The 12,045-nt window shown below is 49.5% G+C and overlaps 1 protein-coding gene across 6 annotated transcripts in view; it reads right to left on the reverse strand.

The window, feature by feature from the left end:
* Positions 1-12,045, reverse strand: part of LOC132836761 (exocyst complex component 3-like protein 2) — a 69,310-nt gene that overhangs the window by 22,490 nt on the left and 34,775 nt on the right. For all 6 annotated transcript variants that reach the window (XM_060856208.1, XM_060856210.1, XM_060856205.1 and 3 more), the window contains exons 4-6: positions 9,553-9,667; positions 7,773-7,877; positions 6,761-6,861 (exon numbers count right to left, since the gene is read on the reverse strand). In XM_060856208.1, coding sequence (XP_060712191.1) covers positions 6,761-6,861; positions 7,773-7,877; positions 9,553-9,667 — 321 coding nt within the window. The remainder of the gene's footprint in view (positions 1-6,760; positions 6,862-7,772; positions 7,878-9,552; positions 9,668-12,045) is intronic.

Here is a 12,045-nt window from a genome sequence, read left to right on the forward strand (position 1 = left end):
GTGAGTGTGTGGGGGGGAGTGTGTGAGTGTGTGTGGGGGGAGTGTGTGTGTGAGTGTGTGGGGGAAGGGGAGTGTGTGTGAGGGGGGTTCAGTGTGTGGGGGGGTGAGTGTGTGTGTGAGTGTGTGGGGGCGAGTGTGTGAGTGTGTGGGGGGAGTGTGTGTGAGTGTGTGGGGGTGAGTGTGTATGTGAATATGTGTGGGGAGAGTGTATATGTGTGTGGGAGTGTGTGCTGGGGAGTGTGTGTGAGTGTGTTGGGGGGAGTGTGTGAGGAGTGTGTGGTGTGTGTGTGTGGGATGTATGTGTGTGTGTGTGTGGGATGTGTGTGGGGGTGTGGGGGTGTGTGTGTGTGTGGGGTATGTGTGGTGTGTGTGTGTGTGTGTGGGATGTGTGTATGTGTGAGATGTGTGTGTGTGTGTGAGTGTGGGGATGTTTGTGTGGGTGTGTGTGTGTGTGTGTGTGTGAGTGTGGGGTGTGTGGGGGTGTGCGTGTGTGAGAGTGTGGGGTGTGTGTGTGTGTGAGTGTGGGATGTGTGTGGGGGTGTGTGTGGGTGTGTGTGGGGGGTATGTGTGGGGTGTGTGTGTGTGTGGGATGTGTGTATGTGTGAGATGTGTGTGTGTGAGTGTGGGGATGTGAGTGTGGGTGTGTGTGTGTGGGGGGGGTGTGTGTGGGTGCGCGTGTGTGAGAGTGTGTGTATATGTGTGGGTGTGTGTGGGGGATGTGTGTGTGTGAGTGTGGGGTGTGTGTGGGTGTGTGTGTGTGTTTGTGGGTGTGTGGGTGTGTGTGTGGGTGTGTGTGTGTGTATATGTGTGGGTGTGTGTGTGGGGGATGTGTGTGTGTGAGTGTGGGGTGTGTGTGGGTGTGTGTGTGTGTGTTTGTGTGTGTGTGGGTGTGTGTGTGGGTGTGTGTGTGTGTATATGTGTGTGTGTGAGTGTGGGGTGTGTGTGGGTGTGTGTGTGTGTGTTTGTGGGTGTGTGTGTGTGTGTGGGTGGGTGTGTGTGTGGGGTGGGGGGTGACACGCTGATGGAGAGAGCTTCGACTGAATGCCTCACTAACCTGAACCCGTGCCTTACTTTCTCCTTCCTTTCACAATGTTTTGGAGGGGTGGGGTCGGTTGCGGGAGTCCTGGAAAGTCAAACCTGAGGACCCCCAGCAATTCACTCAAAACCCAGTCCCCTCCCCCATTTTCTGAGGCAGCTTTGAAGGATGTTCTCCTGTGCCATATCGACGCAGCTGGATTCCGAAAGGGGCAATTGACATGTGGGCCTACTGGGATAGGACGTGTGTGGGCCTACTGGGATAGGATGTGTGTGGACCTACTGGGATAGGACGTGTGGGGGCCTACTGGGATAGGATGTGTGGGGGCCTACTGGGATAGGATGTGTGTGGGCCGTCTGGGATAGGATGTGTGTGGACCTACTGGGATAGGACGTGTGGGGGCGTACTGGGATAGGATGTGTGTGGGCCTACTGGGATAGGACGTGTGGGGGTTGACTCAGGAGAAAAGTTTGAAGCCAGGGCTCTTATCTGCCTGAGTTTGATGAGTCACTGGTGCCTCATTTGAAACATCGATGATCCTGAAGGGGGTTTTTGACCGGGTGGACGTGGAGATAATGTGGGTGAAGCTTGAACCAGCGTACTGTTAAGGGAATGGCCTACTGGTGTTGTCATTGGGCTGCTAACCCAAGTAATGGCCCGGGTCGACCCAGGTTCGATTCCTGCCAGGGAATTAAGAATCGAATGATGACCGTGAGTCCATTGTCAGGAAAGTCCCATCTGGTTCACTAATGTCCTTGAGGGAAGGGGATTCAATAACGAGAGGTCACGTGTTTGAGGTGAAACGTGAAAGGAAGATATACGCAGCGAGTACTTCACACGGAGGGTGGTAGGTGCCTGGAATGCATTGCGAGTAGAGGCAGGCACGGTAGATTATTTAAGGCATGTCTAGACAGATCCATGAGTAGCTGGGGAGCAGAGGGATACAAATGCTTAGGAATTGGGCGACAAGTTCAGGCAGTGGCTCAGACTTGGAGGGCTTGTTCCTGGGCTGTAAATTCTCTTGTTCTTTGAAGCTGCTTTCCTTACCTGGTCTGGGCCTACACATGACTCCAGACCCTTGGTTGACTCTGGGCAATTAAGGATGGGCTAGTCTAACCAGGGAAGCACAGATCCAAAGATAAAACAAACCTAATAATACCCATTGTGCATTGAGCAAAGGGGAGGGCGGGGGTGAAAGGTGATTAGGGTTTATCGAGGATTCAGATTGGAGGTTGCCATCAGACCAGGCCACGATGGTGTTGCCTGGCAGAGGGGCCAAATGGCCTCTTCCCAGTTTGTGATGGGGCTGCTGCGAACCGACAGCTGGCGGAACTGGGCTGAATGGCTGACCCAGTGATTCAAACCCGAAGAGAACGATCCAGGTCACTGGATTGAGAGTTAATGAGCTGCATCGCGAACAATACTCAGTGTTCCCCAGGCAGAACAGAAACCACAGAGGGGTGTTGAGTGTCATGACCTGACACCTCAGGTGCGTTTTGTGTAGCGCGAAGCGAAAAGTATAAAGGAATCTTAAAGAGGAGTTAGCCGGAACCTACAATTCCCACGGATCAATGATGACTGGTTCAATTCCCCTGTCCCCACCCACTCCCCCCAGGAAGCGGAGAGTGTCTCTGAGATGAACGTTGGAAGATGAACACCATTATGAGTTTATCTAAAAGTAAACGCGGTTCAGCAATCAGTTACTGGGCAGAGCAAGGTCACACGGTGGAGTGGGTAGTGTCCTTGCCTTTGAGCTGGCAGATCCAGGGTTTGAACACGATAGTCAAGGAAACAATGCAGCCAGGCAGGTTTTCAGAGAGAATGTGCACACAAAAGGCTTACTGTTACCACAGGCAACTTGTTGCCTGGTGTGAATTCACTCTGACTATAAGACCATAAGAAATAGGAGTGAAAGTAAGGCCATTCGGCCCATTGAGGCCACTCCGCCATTCAATCATGGCTGATGGGCATTTCAACGCCACTTACCCACACCCTCTCCCTATCCCATAATTCCTTGCGAAATTAAGAATTTATCCATCTCTGCCTGGGAGACATTTAACGTGTTGGCCTCCACTGGGCTCCGTGGCAATGAATTCCACAGGCCCACACTCTCCGGCTGGAGTAATGTCTCCTCATTTCCATTCTAAATTGACCCCCTCTAATTCTAAGGCTGTGCCGAGTCCCAGTCTCCCCGCCTAGCAGAAACAATTTCCCAGCGTCCACTCTTTCTAAGACTAACTCTGTCAGGAGGTGACACTTAACATCTTGAAGCTGGGTCGAATTGGGAGTGGGGGGGGGTGGGTTGGGGGAAATCCAAAGGGATATGGGGAGAAAGAGACATGCAGGCCGTCAGAGCCATTGTTTTCATAAGTGTTTCTTTTTAGGGTCAATGTGGGCCGAATGGCCTATTCCCACACAGTGGGGGTTTTATGATACTTACAATTCCCCGGTCACAGTCTGACAGAGAGAAAGATCCCACCTAGCAGCTGTCTTCAAAAAGTCCAGGAAATTGGTCAACGCATTTTATCAACGTGGAAAGCGGGAGCAGGAGTGGCCCATTCAATGGGCTGAATGGCCTATCCTTGCTCCTAATGTTTTATTAAGTTTGTCTCCTACCCTTGACAAATCTGCGCACAGCTTCCTGGCTCTATGCGCCTCCTCTGTATTTTATCCCCAGCCTCCTGCCCAGGCCTCGGTTATTCCCCAAGTGTTTCTTTGTCTGAGAAATGTCAGTGAATCCCCTGCCTCCCTCAGCACACGGTCTCTGCCCACACACATCTTCGACAGCATTCCTTTGCAATCAACCGTCAGCTGAAGAAACCGACCGTGAGAATATGTACTTCAGGGATTTACGCCGAAAGAGCAAGAAAAACCTGTATTTCTATAGCGCCTTTCTGCTCGATAGCTGGAAGCACTTTGCACCCTACTCCTCTTTCATGGGATATGAGTCACCCAGCACGGAAACAGACCCTTCGGCCCACCCAGTCCGTGCTGACCATAATCCCAAACTAAACTAGTCCCACCTGCCTGCTCCTGACCCATATCCCTCCAAACCTTTCCTACTCATGGCCTTATCTAAATGTCTTTTGAACATTCCAACTGTACCTACATCCACCACCTTCTCTGGAAATTCATTCCACACATGAACACCCTCTCTGTGTAAAAAAATGCCCGGATGTGTTTGTAAAATCTTTCTCCTCTCACCTTAAGAATATTCCCCCTCGTTTTGAACTCCCCCAAGCTAGGGAAAAGATCCTTGCATTTCACCTTATCTCTGCCCCTCGTGATTTTGTAAACCTCTGTAAGATCACCCCTCAACCTCCAACACTCCAGGGACAAAAAGTCCCAGTCTATCCAGCTTCTCCTGTTAACACAAACCCTCCATTCCTGGCAAAATCCTGGCAAAAATCTTCCGAACCTTCTTCAGTTTAATAATAATCTCCTTCCTATAACAGGGCGACCAGAACTGGACACAGTTCTCCAGAAGAGGCCTCACCAATGTCCTGTACAACCTCAACATGACGTCCCAACACCAACACGAGTAAGATCTTGTATTTGACCATCTAGCGTTGACCAACTGCCCCAGAGCTTGCTAATGAGTCAATGATGCTACTTTGGGACTAGATTCACACGCAGGCCAGACTGGGTAAGAATGAGCGATTTCCCTCCCTCATTGGTGAATCAGATGGGTTTTTACAACAACTGATGAGAATTGTCATGGCCACAGCTACTGAGAGTGGTTTTTTATTCCCGGTTGATGGAGTGAGTGTAAATCCCAGAGGGGATACCGGCATCGAACCCGGTGCTCCCTGGAGAACACCAACACCTCTCCAGATTAAGGGGAGACTTAATAGAAACTTACAAGATAATACATGGCTTGGAAAAGGTGGACGCAAGGAATTTTTTTTCCATTAGGCGAGGAGACTAGGACCTGTGGACACAGCCTTAAAATTAGAGGGGGTCAATTCAGAACAGAAATGCGGAGACATTTCTTCAGCCAGAGAATGGTGGGCCTGTGGAATTCATTGCCGCAGAGTGCAGTGGAGGCTGGGATGCTAAATGTCTTCAAGGCAGAGATTGATAGATTCTTGATGTCTTGAGGAATTAAGGGCTATGGGAGAATGAGGGTAAGTGGAGTTGAATTGCCCATCAGCCATGATTGAATGGCGGAGTGGCCTCGATGGGCCGAATGGCCTTACTTGCACTCCTATGTCTTATGGTCTTATGGTCTTAAGGTTGTTCTGGTTTAAGGCAACAGTTGCATACCTCTGCAAGCCCACACTCTGGAAAACTGCCCTGATGGAGATCACTAATAGAAAACTCGCTTTACCCACTCAGGAGCAAGCTTGTGTTATCCAAACATCGTCTACAATTCGTCAATCGCGTTATAACCAATTTGCGTTGACAAAACATGTGTAGAATGACCTCTACTTCTTCAGGAGGCAAAGGAAATGCAGCGTGTCCACAAAGACCCTTACCAATTTTCAATAACGCACCATTGAAAGCATCCTATCCAGATGCATCATGGCCCGGTTCGGCAACTGCTCTGCCCAGGACAGTAAGAAACTACAGAGAGATGTGAACACAGCCCAGTCCATCACCTCCCATCCACTGACTCTGCCTACACTTCCCACTGCCTCGGGAAGGCAGCCGACAGCATCATAAACCCCTCCCACCTTCCACCCTCTTCCATCGGGCAGAAGATACCAAAGTTGAAAACACGTTCTACCAGATTCAAGAACAGCTTCTTCCTCACTGTTATCAGACTAATGAATAGACCTCTCATACATTAGATTTAATCTTTCACTGCACCTTCTCTGTAACTATAACACCACATTCTGAATTCTGTTCTGTTAACCCTGATGGAAGGTAGGATTTACCTGGATAGCATGCAAAGCAATACTTTTCACTGTATCTCGGGACGTGGGACAATAATAATTTAAATCAAATCAAGAAGCAGTATCTCGAGGTTACAGTCGAGCAGCCATGCAATAACACCAACCTCTCCCTCCATCGGACCTACAGCAACGTGTTTGGTGCTTAAATGTCCCACGGGCAATTAGGGACGGGCAATAAATACTGGCCTAGCCAGCAATGTCCACATGCTGTGAATGAATAATGATAATTATTATTACTATTACTATCACACTCCTGAAAGATTAAAGACAGGGGTTCCTATAAACAAAACCCTGAGCCCCACGAGATGGATGGCATGGTGGCTCAGTGGTTAGCACTGCTGCCTCACAGCGCTAGGGACCCAGGTTCGATTCCACCCTCGGGCAACAGTCCATGTGGAGTTTGCACGTTCTCTCCGCGTCTGTGTGGGTTTCCTCCCACAATGCAAAGATGTGCCGGTCAGGGTGGACTGGTCGTGCTAAATTGCCCCATAGTGTCCAGGGATGTGTAGTTTAGCCGTGAGGAATGCAGGGATAGGGGGCTGGGTTGCTCTTTGGAAGGGTTGGAATGGAATCCATGGGCTGAATGGCCTGCTTTCACACTGTAGGGATTCAATGTGACTGATTCATTAACTTTGAGTGTTTGTTTTAGCTTTGAGGTGATTCTTAATACGGGGCGTGTTGCACCATTAACTGATAATGACCTCGGAACCGTCCATTGTGGGGTTATCCCTCAGGTACCATCCCTCCACCCCCCCCCCCACACACTGAGTTTGCCCCCACTCCCCTCCCGTGTGTTCATTGTAACCAGTGCGATGTGGGACAATACCTTTGCAGTAAGTCAGCCAGGCCAGAGAGGCAGCAGAGAGCAACCCGAGCCCCGAGCTCCTGAGTGACTGCAGCAGAGTTCTCCACATGGTCTGTCAGGAGCTGGGGAAACAGGGCAAACATCCTTAAACAAAAAAAACTTTCAAACGGAAAATATTCCAATAATAATCACTTTTAAAGATGGAGTCTCTCTGTCTGGGATCCCTGTTAAAGACGGAGCCTCTCCATCTGGGATCCCTGTTAAAGATGGAGTCTCTCCATCTGGGATCCCTATTAAAGATGGAGCCTCTCCGTCTGGGATCCCTGTTAAAGACGGAGTCTCTCTGTCTGGGATCCCTATTAAAGATGGAGACTCTCCGTCTGGGATCCCTATTAAAGATGGAGCCTCTCCGTCTGGGATCCCTGTTAAAGATGGAGTCTCTCTGTCTGGGATCCCTATTAAAGATGGAGCCTCTCCGTCTGGGATCCCTGTTAAAGATGGAGTCTCTCTGTCTGGGACCCCTATTAAAGATGGAGTCTCTCTGTCTGGGATCCCTATTAAAGATGGAGCCTCTCCGTCTGGGATCCCTGTTAAAGATGGAGTCTCTCCGTCTGGGATCCCTGTTAAAGATGGAGTCTCTCTGTCTGGGATCCCTGTTAAAGATGGAGTCTCTCTGTCTGGGATCCCTGTTAAAGACGGAGTCTCTCCGTCTGGGATCCCTGTTAAAGATGGAGTCTCTCTGTCTGGGATCCCTATTAAAGATGGAGCCTCTCCGTCTGGGATCCCTGTTAAAGATGGAGTCTCTCTGTCTGGGATCCCTGTTAAAGATGGAGTGTTAGCCCCCTTCTGAAATGGTTGAGGGAGACACTCAGTGGTATTAGGTGCAACAGGACAGAGGCACCTTGGGTTTAACTACAACACGTCCATTTTCAGGGTGACAATTAGGCCGCACTTTGATGCTGAACGTGAAATGTGATTCTCCAGCAGACCGTAAGTGTTTCGCAGGGTGGATGCCCTCAGGAATAGACATTACCTGAATCACCTTGGTTGACAGTTCTGATTGATAGGTGTCAGTCCCCTGCTGCCATTTCTCTTTCTCTACGCTGAGCTCCTCATCCATATTTTTGGTAATCTGCGTCTTTGAAACACAATCCAAGTGAAGCAATTAGAAAGGTCTCGCGCCTGTGTTTGTGCTCAGGTAATGGACATTGAGAAATCACAGCCCTTTCCAATCCCAACTGGCCGAGCCATGCTAGGTCAGGTGTGTGTTGGATAATCCTGCTCTACCTACATCTGATCCCCTCGCCCTGGCTCCCCCTCCCCGATCAATTCTGTTATCGCCAGAAGCACTCTAACACCCAACTGATGCTCTCAAATTCTCACTGCGGTCCAGTCTCCCGTAGCGATAAATTGAGGTAACCTCAGAATCCAGATACTCCACGTTTAAGTCTCACTCCAGGACTTGACAGCCAAGGTTGGAAGAGAAAGTGAGGTCTGCAGATGCTGGTGATCAGAGCTGAAAATGTGTTGCTGGAAAAGCGCAGCAGGTCAGGCAGCATCCAAGGAGCAGGAGAATCGACGTTTCGGGCATAAGCCCTTCTTCAGGAAAGAATTCCTGAAGGGATTCCTGAAGAAGGGCTTATGCCCGAAACGTCGATTCTCCTGCTCTTTGGATGCTGCCTGACCTGCTGCGCTTTTCCAGCAACACATTTTCAGCCAAGGTTGGAATCCCTTCACGGCAAATCGTGGATTTGAATTCAATTTTTTTTAAAAAAGCTGGAATGAAGAGTCTAATGATGACCATAAATCCATTGTCAATAAGTTTTGAGAAGATTTGTAGCTCAGGTTGAGGTTCTGGATGTAGGTTTGTTCACTGAGCTGGAAGGTCTGTTTTCAGACATTTCGTCACCACATTCCAGACAAAGCTCACTGAAGATGTTACCTAGTATGGTGACGAAACGTCTGAGAATGATCCATTGTCAATTGTCAGAAATACCCATCTGGTTTGCTAATGTCCTTTAGGGAAGGAAACTGCCATCCTTACCCACTTGGGGCCTACACGTGACTCCAGACCAACAGCAAAGGGCTCCAAGCTTTCCCTGGAGCGTTGGAGGCTGAGAGGTGATCTGATAGAGGTTTATAAAATCATGAGGGGCATGGATAGGGTGAATAGCTAAAGTCTTTTTCCTGGGGTGGGGGAGTCCAGAACTAGAGGGCATAGGTTTAGGGTGGGAGGGGAAAGATATAAAAGGGACCTAAGGGGCAACTTTTTCATGCAGAGGGTGGTACGTGTATGGAATGAGCTGCCAGAGGAAGTGGTGGAGGCTGGTACAATGACAACATTTAAAAGGCATCTGGATGGGTGTATGAATAGGAAGGGTTTGGAGGGATATGGGCCAAGTGCTGGCAGGTGGGACTAGATTGGGTTGGGATATCTGGCCGGCATGGACGAGTTGGGCCGAAGGGTCTGTTCCCGTGCTGTACATCTCTATGATTCTTAACTGTCCTCTGGGCAATTAGGAGTGGGCAATAAATGGTGAACGAATGAAGAGACAACTCCCTGATTAAAGCAACCTCTCCTTATCTCATGATGAAGGGCGTTGACTCTCCTGCTCCTTGGATGCTGTGCTTTTCCAGCACCACACTCTCGACTCTCCCCATTTCACTCCTGCCTCTCTCATGGACAATTGTAACCTCTCCTCCGCTCCCCATGTGTCACGGAGATAGGGGTATGCTCTAGCCCAGTTTCTGGAAGGTTTCGGTGTTTTTTTTGCTGTCCGAAACGGCAGGCGGGCAGCAAGTTTTGTTCTTACCTTCACCAGGGCAATGCACCTGTCCTCGAGCTGCTGCACAGTCTCTGGTGGTAGCAATGGTTTCAGCTGTTGTTTTCTGATATGAGCAGCGAGTTCCTCGTGTCCCACCACATCTCTGAAAGAGAAACCACCAAGGGGGAAGCATGAAAGGATGAGCCAAAGCTGGGTGGCTAACCCACCCACAGTTACAGGCTCCAATCTCCCAGTGTCGTACTGAAGGAGCAGTAACCTCTGCAATGATTGGAGCAAAGGCCAGATGGATGTCATTGACCGCGAGTCCCCTGATTGGGGCTGTTAACCTGATCCAATCAGGGAGCCCTGGCTGACAGATATAAACAGAAGTGTTCGGTGTCCACCAACACCCTGGAGTTGTTCAGGGAGAGGTGGGCGCCGCAGGGAGTGGAATGCATCATTTCCCCCTCCAACTCTATTTTGATTTAGTCCCTGCCCTCCCCTTCACTGTTTGTTCACACAGCATTGCCCTTTAAGGGCACTGCTTGTCACAGGCCACTCGGGTGTTTTCCTACTTTTCCTGGTGGTGGAAATTGAATAAAGATTTGTACACCTTGTCTCTCACTGTGCCTCACACCTGCACACACACACCATGGGTGCTGGGGTTAAAAATAATAAGCAAGTGTGGGGGTTAATTTAAGAAAGGAAAAAAAAACAGGAGTGTCAAAAAAAAATTTTAAAAAAATAAATAGGAGTCCCCCTGTCCTCCCCTTCACTGTTTGATCACACAGCATTGCCCTTTTGAGAAGGGCACTGCTTGTCACTGGCCACTTGGGTGTTTTCCTATCTTCCTGGTGGTGGAAATTGAATAAAGATTCGTGCACCTTGTGCCTCTCACTGTGTCTCACATCTGCACACACACACACAACATGGGTGCTGGGAGAAAATAAGCACGACCGCAGTTAGGCGGTAGTGTGGGGGTTTAAAAAAAAGGAAAAAAAAAAAAAAAAAAAAAACAAAAAAAGAAAAAAAAAATTAAACAGAAGTGTTCGGTGTCCACCAACACCCTGGAGTTGTTCAGGGAGAGGTGGGCGCCGCAGGGAGTGGAATGCATCATTTCCCCCTCCAACTCTATTTTGATTTAGTCCCTGCCCTCCCCTTCACTGTTTGTTCACACAGCATTGCCCTTTGATGTGAAGGGCACTGTTTGTCACTGGCCACTCGGGTGTTTCCTTTCTTCCTGGTGGTGGAAATTAAAGATTTGTGCACTTTGTGTCTCTCACTGTGTCTCACACCTGCACACACACACCACGGGTGCTGGGGAAAAAAAATAAGCACTACCGCGGTTAGGCGGGAGTGTGGGGGGTTAATTTAAAAAAAAGAAAGAAAAAAAAGAAAAAACAAATAAACTGAAGTGTTGCCTCAAAGGTGGTCGAAAGGTGCTGAGGGTGGTTAGTGAAGCTGGAAGGTGGGTAGGCCGTCCTGACCGCTGTCACCCCAGTCGGGTACCGGGCGGGCTGTCCTAGAGGTGGTCGAAAGGTGTGCTAGGATAGCCTACTGGTCGGAGGCGCAACGGGGTGGGTGAGAGCCCAATGGTACGTAGGGGCAGACCAAGAGCCAGAAGGCGGGTAGTCGTCCTCAGCGCTGTCACCCCGGGCAGGTACCGGGGCGGGCTGTCCCAGAGGTGGTCGAAAGGTGCTGAGGGTGATTAGTGAAGCTGGAAGGTGGGTAGGCCGTCCTGACCGCTGTCACCCTGGACAGGTACCGGGCGGGCTGTACTAGGGGTGGTCGAAAGGTGTGTGAGGGAGGACCGAGAACTGGAAGGGGCATGGGGTGGACCGAGAGCCAGAAGGTGGGTAGGGGCGGGCTGCCTTAGAGTGGTCGGAAGGTGGGAGGGATGGGGGCTTGCTGGGTCTGTATTGTCTGCACTTTTGTATGTAACTGTATTGTCTAATGTACAAATGTCATTGTCACTGTCTTGTCATGTGTGGAACTGGGATTTGAGGTTTGTCCTCCTCTCCCAGTAAAATGGCTGAACAGTAGGGTTTGGGGCCTTGCTCCCCTCCCTTGTAAAATTGCTGTCTCTCGTGTACAGCTGTAAATGTTTTTTTGTAAACTGTTGTGTAATTTGTTTAACAACATAAATAAACAGGAGATGGATGAGTTGTAAAATAAAATAAACAGGAGTGTTGCCACAGAGGTGGTCGGAAGGTGCTGAGGGTGGTTAGTGAAGCTGGAAGGTGGGTAGGGGTGGGCTGCCTTAGAGTGGTCAGAAGGTGGGAGGGGCAGGGGTTTGCTGGGTCTGTATTGTCTGCACTTTTTTTTTATGTAACTAGATAGTCTTATGTATAAAGACCATTGTTGTTGTCTTTTTATATTTGAAACTGGGATTTGTGGTTTGTCCCCAATTCCCTGTAAACTGGTTGAACGATAGGGTTTGGGGCCTGGCTTTGCTGCTCCTCTCCCTCGTAAAATTGCTGTTGTATACAGCTGTAAATGTTAACTGTTTTTTTATAAACTGTTTTGTAACTGTTTAATAAA

This window comes from Hemiscyllium ocellatum, chromosome 47 (assembly GCF_020745735.1).
Source record: "Hemiscyllium ocellatum isolate sHemOce1 chromosome 47, sHemOce1.pat.X.cur, whole genome shotgun sequence".
In the NCBI taxonomy this organism is placed as follows: domain Eukaryota; kingdom Metazoa; phylum Chordata; class Chondrichthyes; order Orectolobiformes; family Hemiscylliidae; genus Hemiscyllium; species Hemiscyllium ocellatum.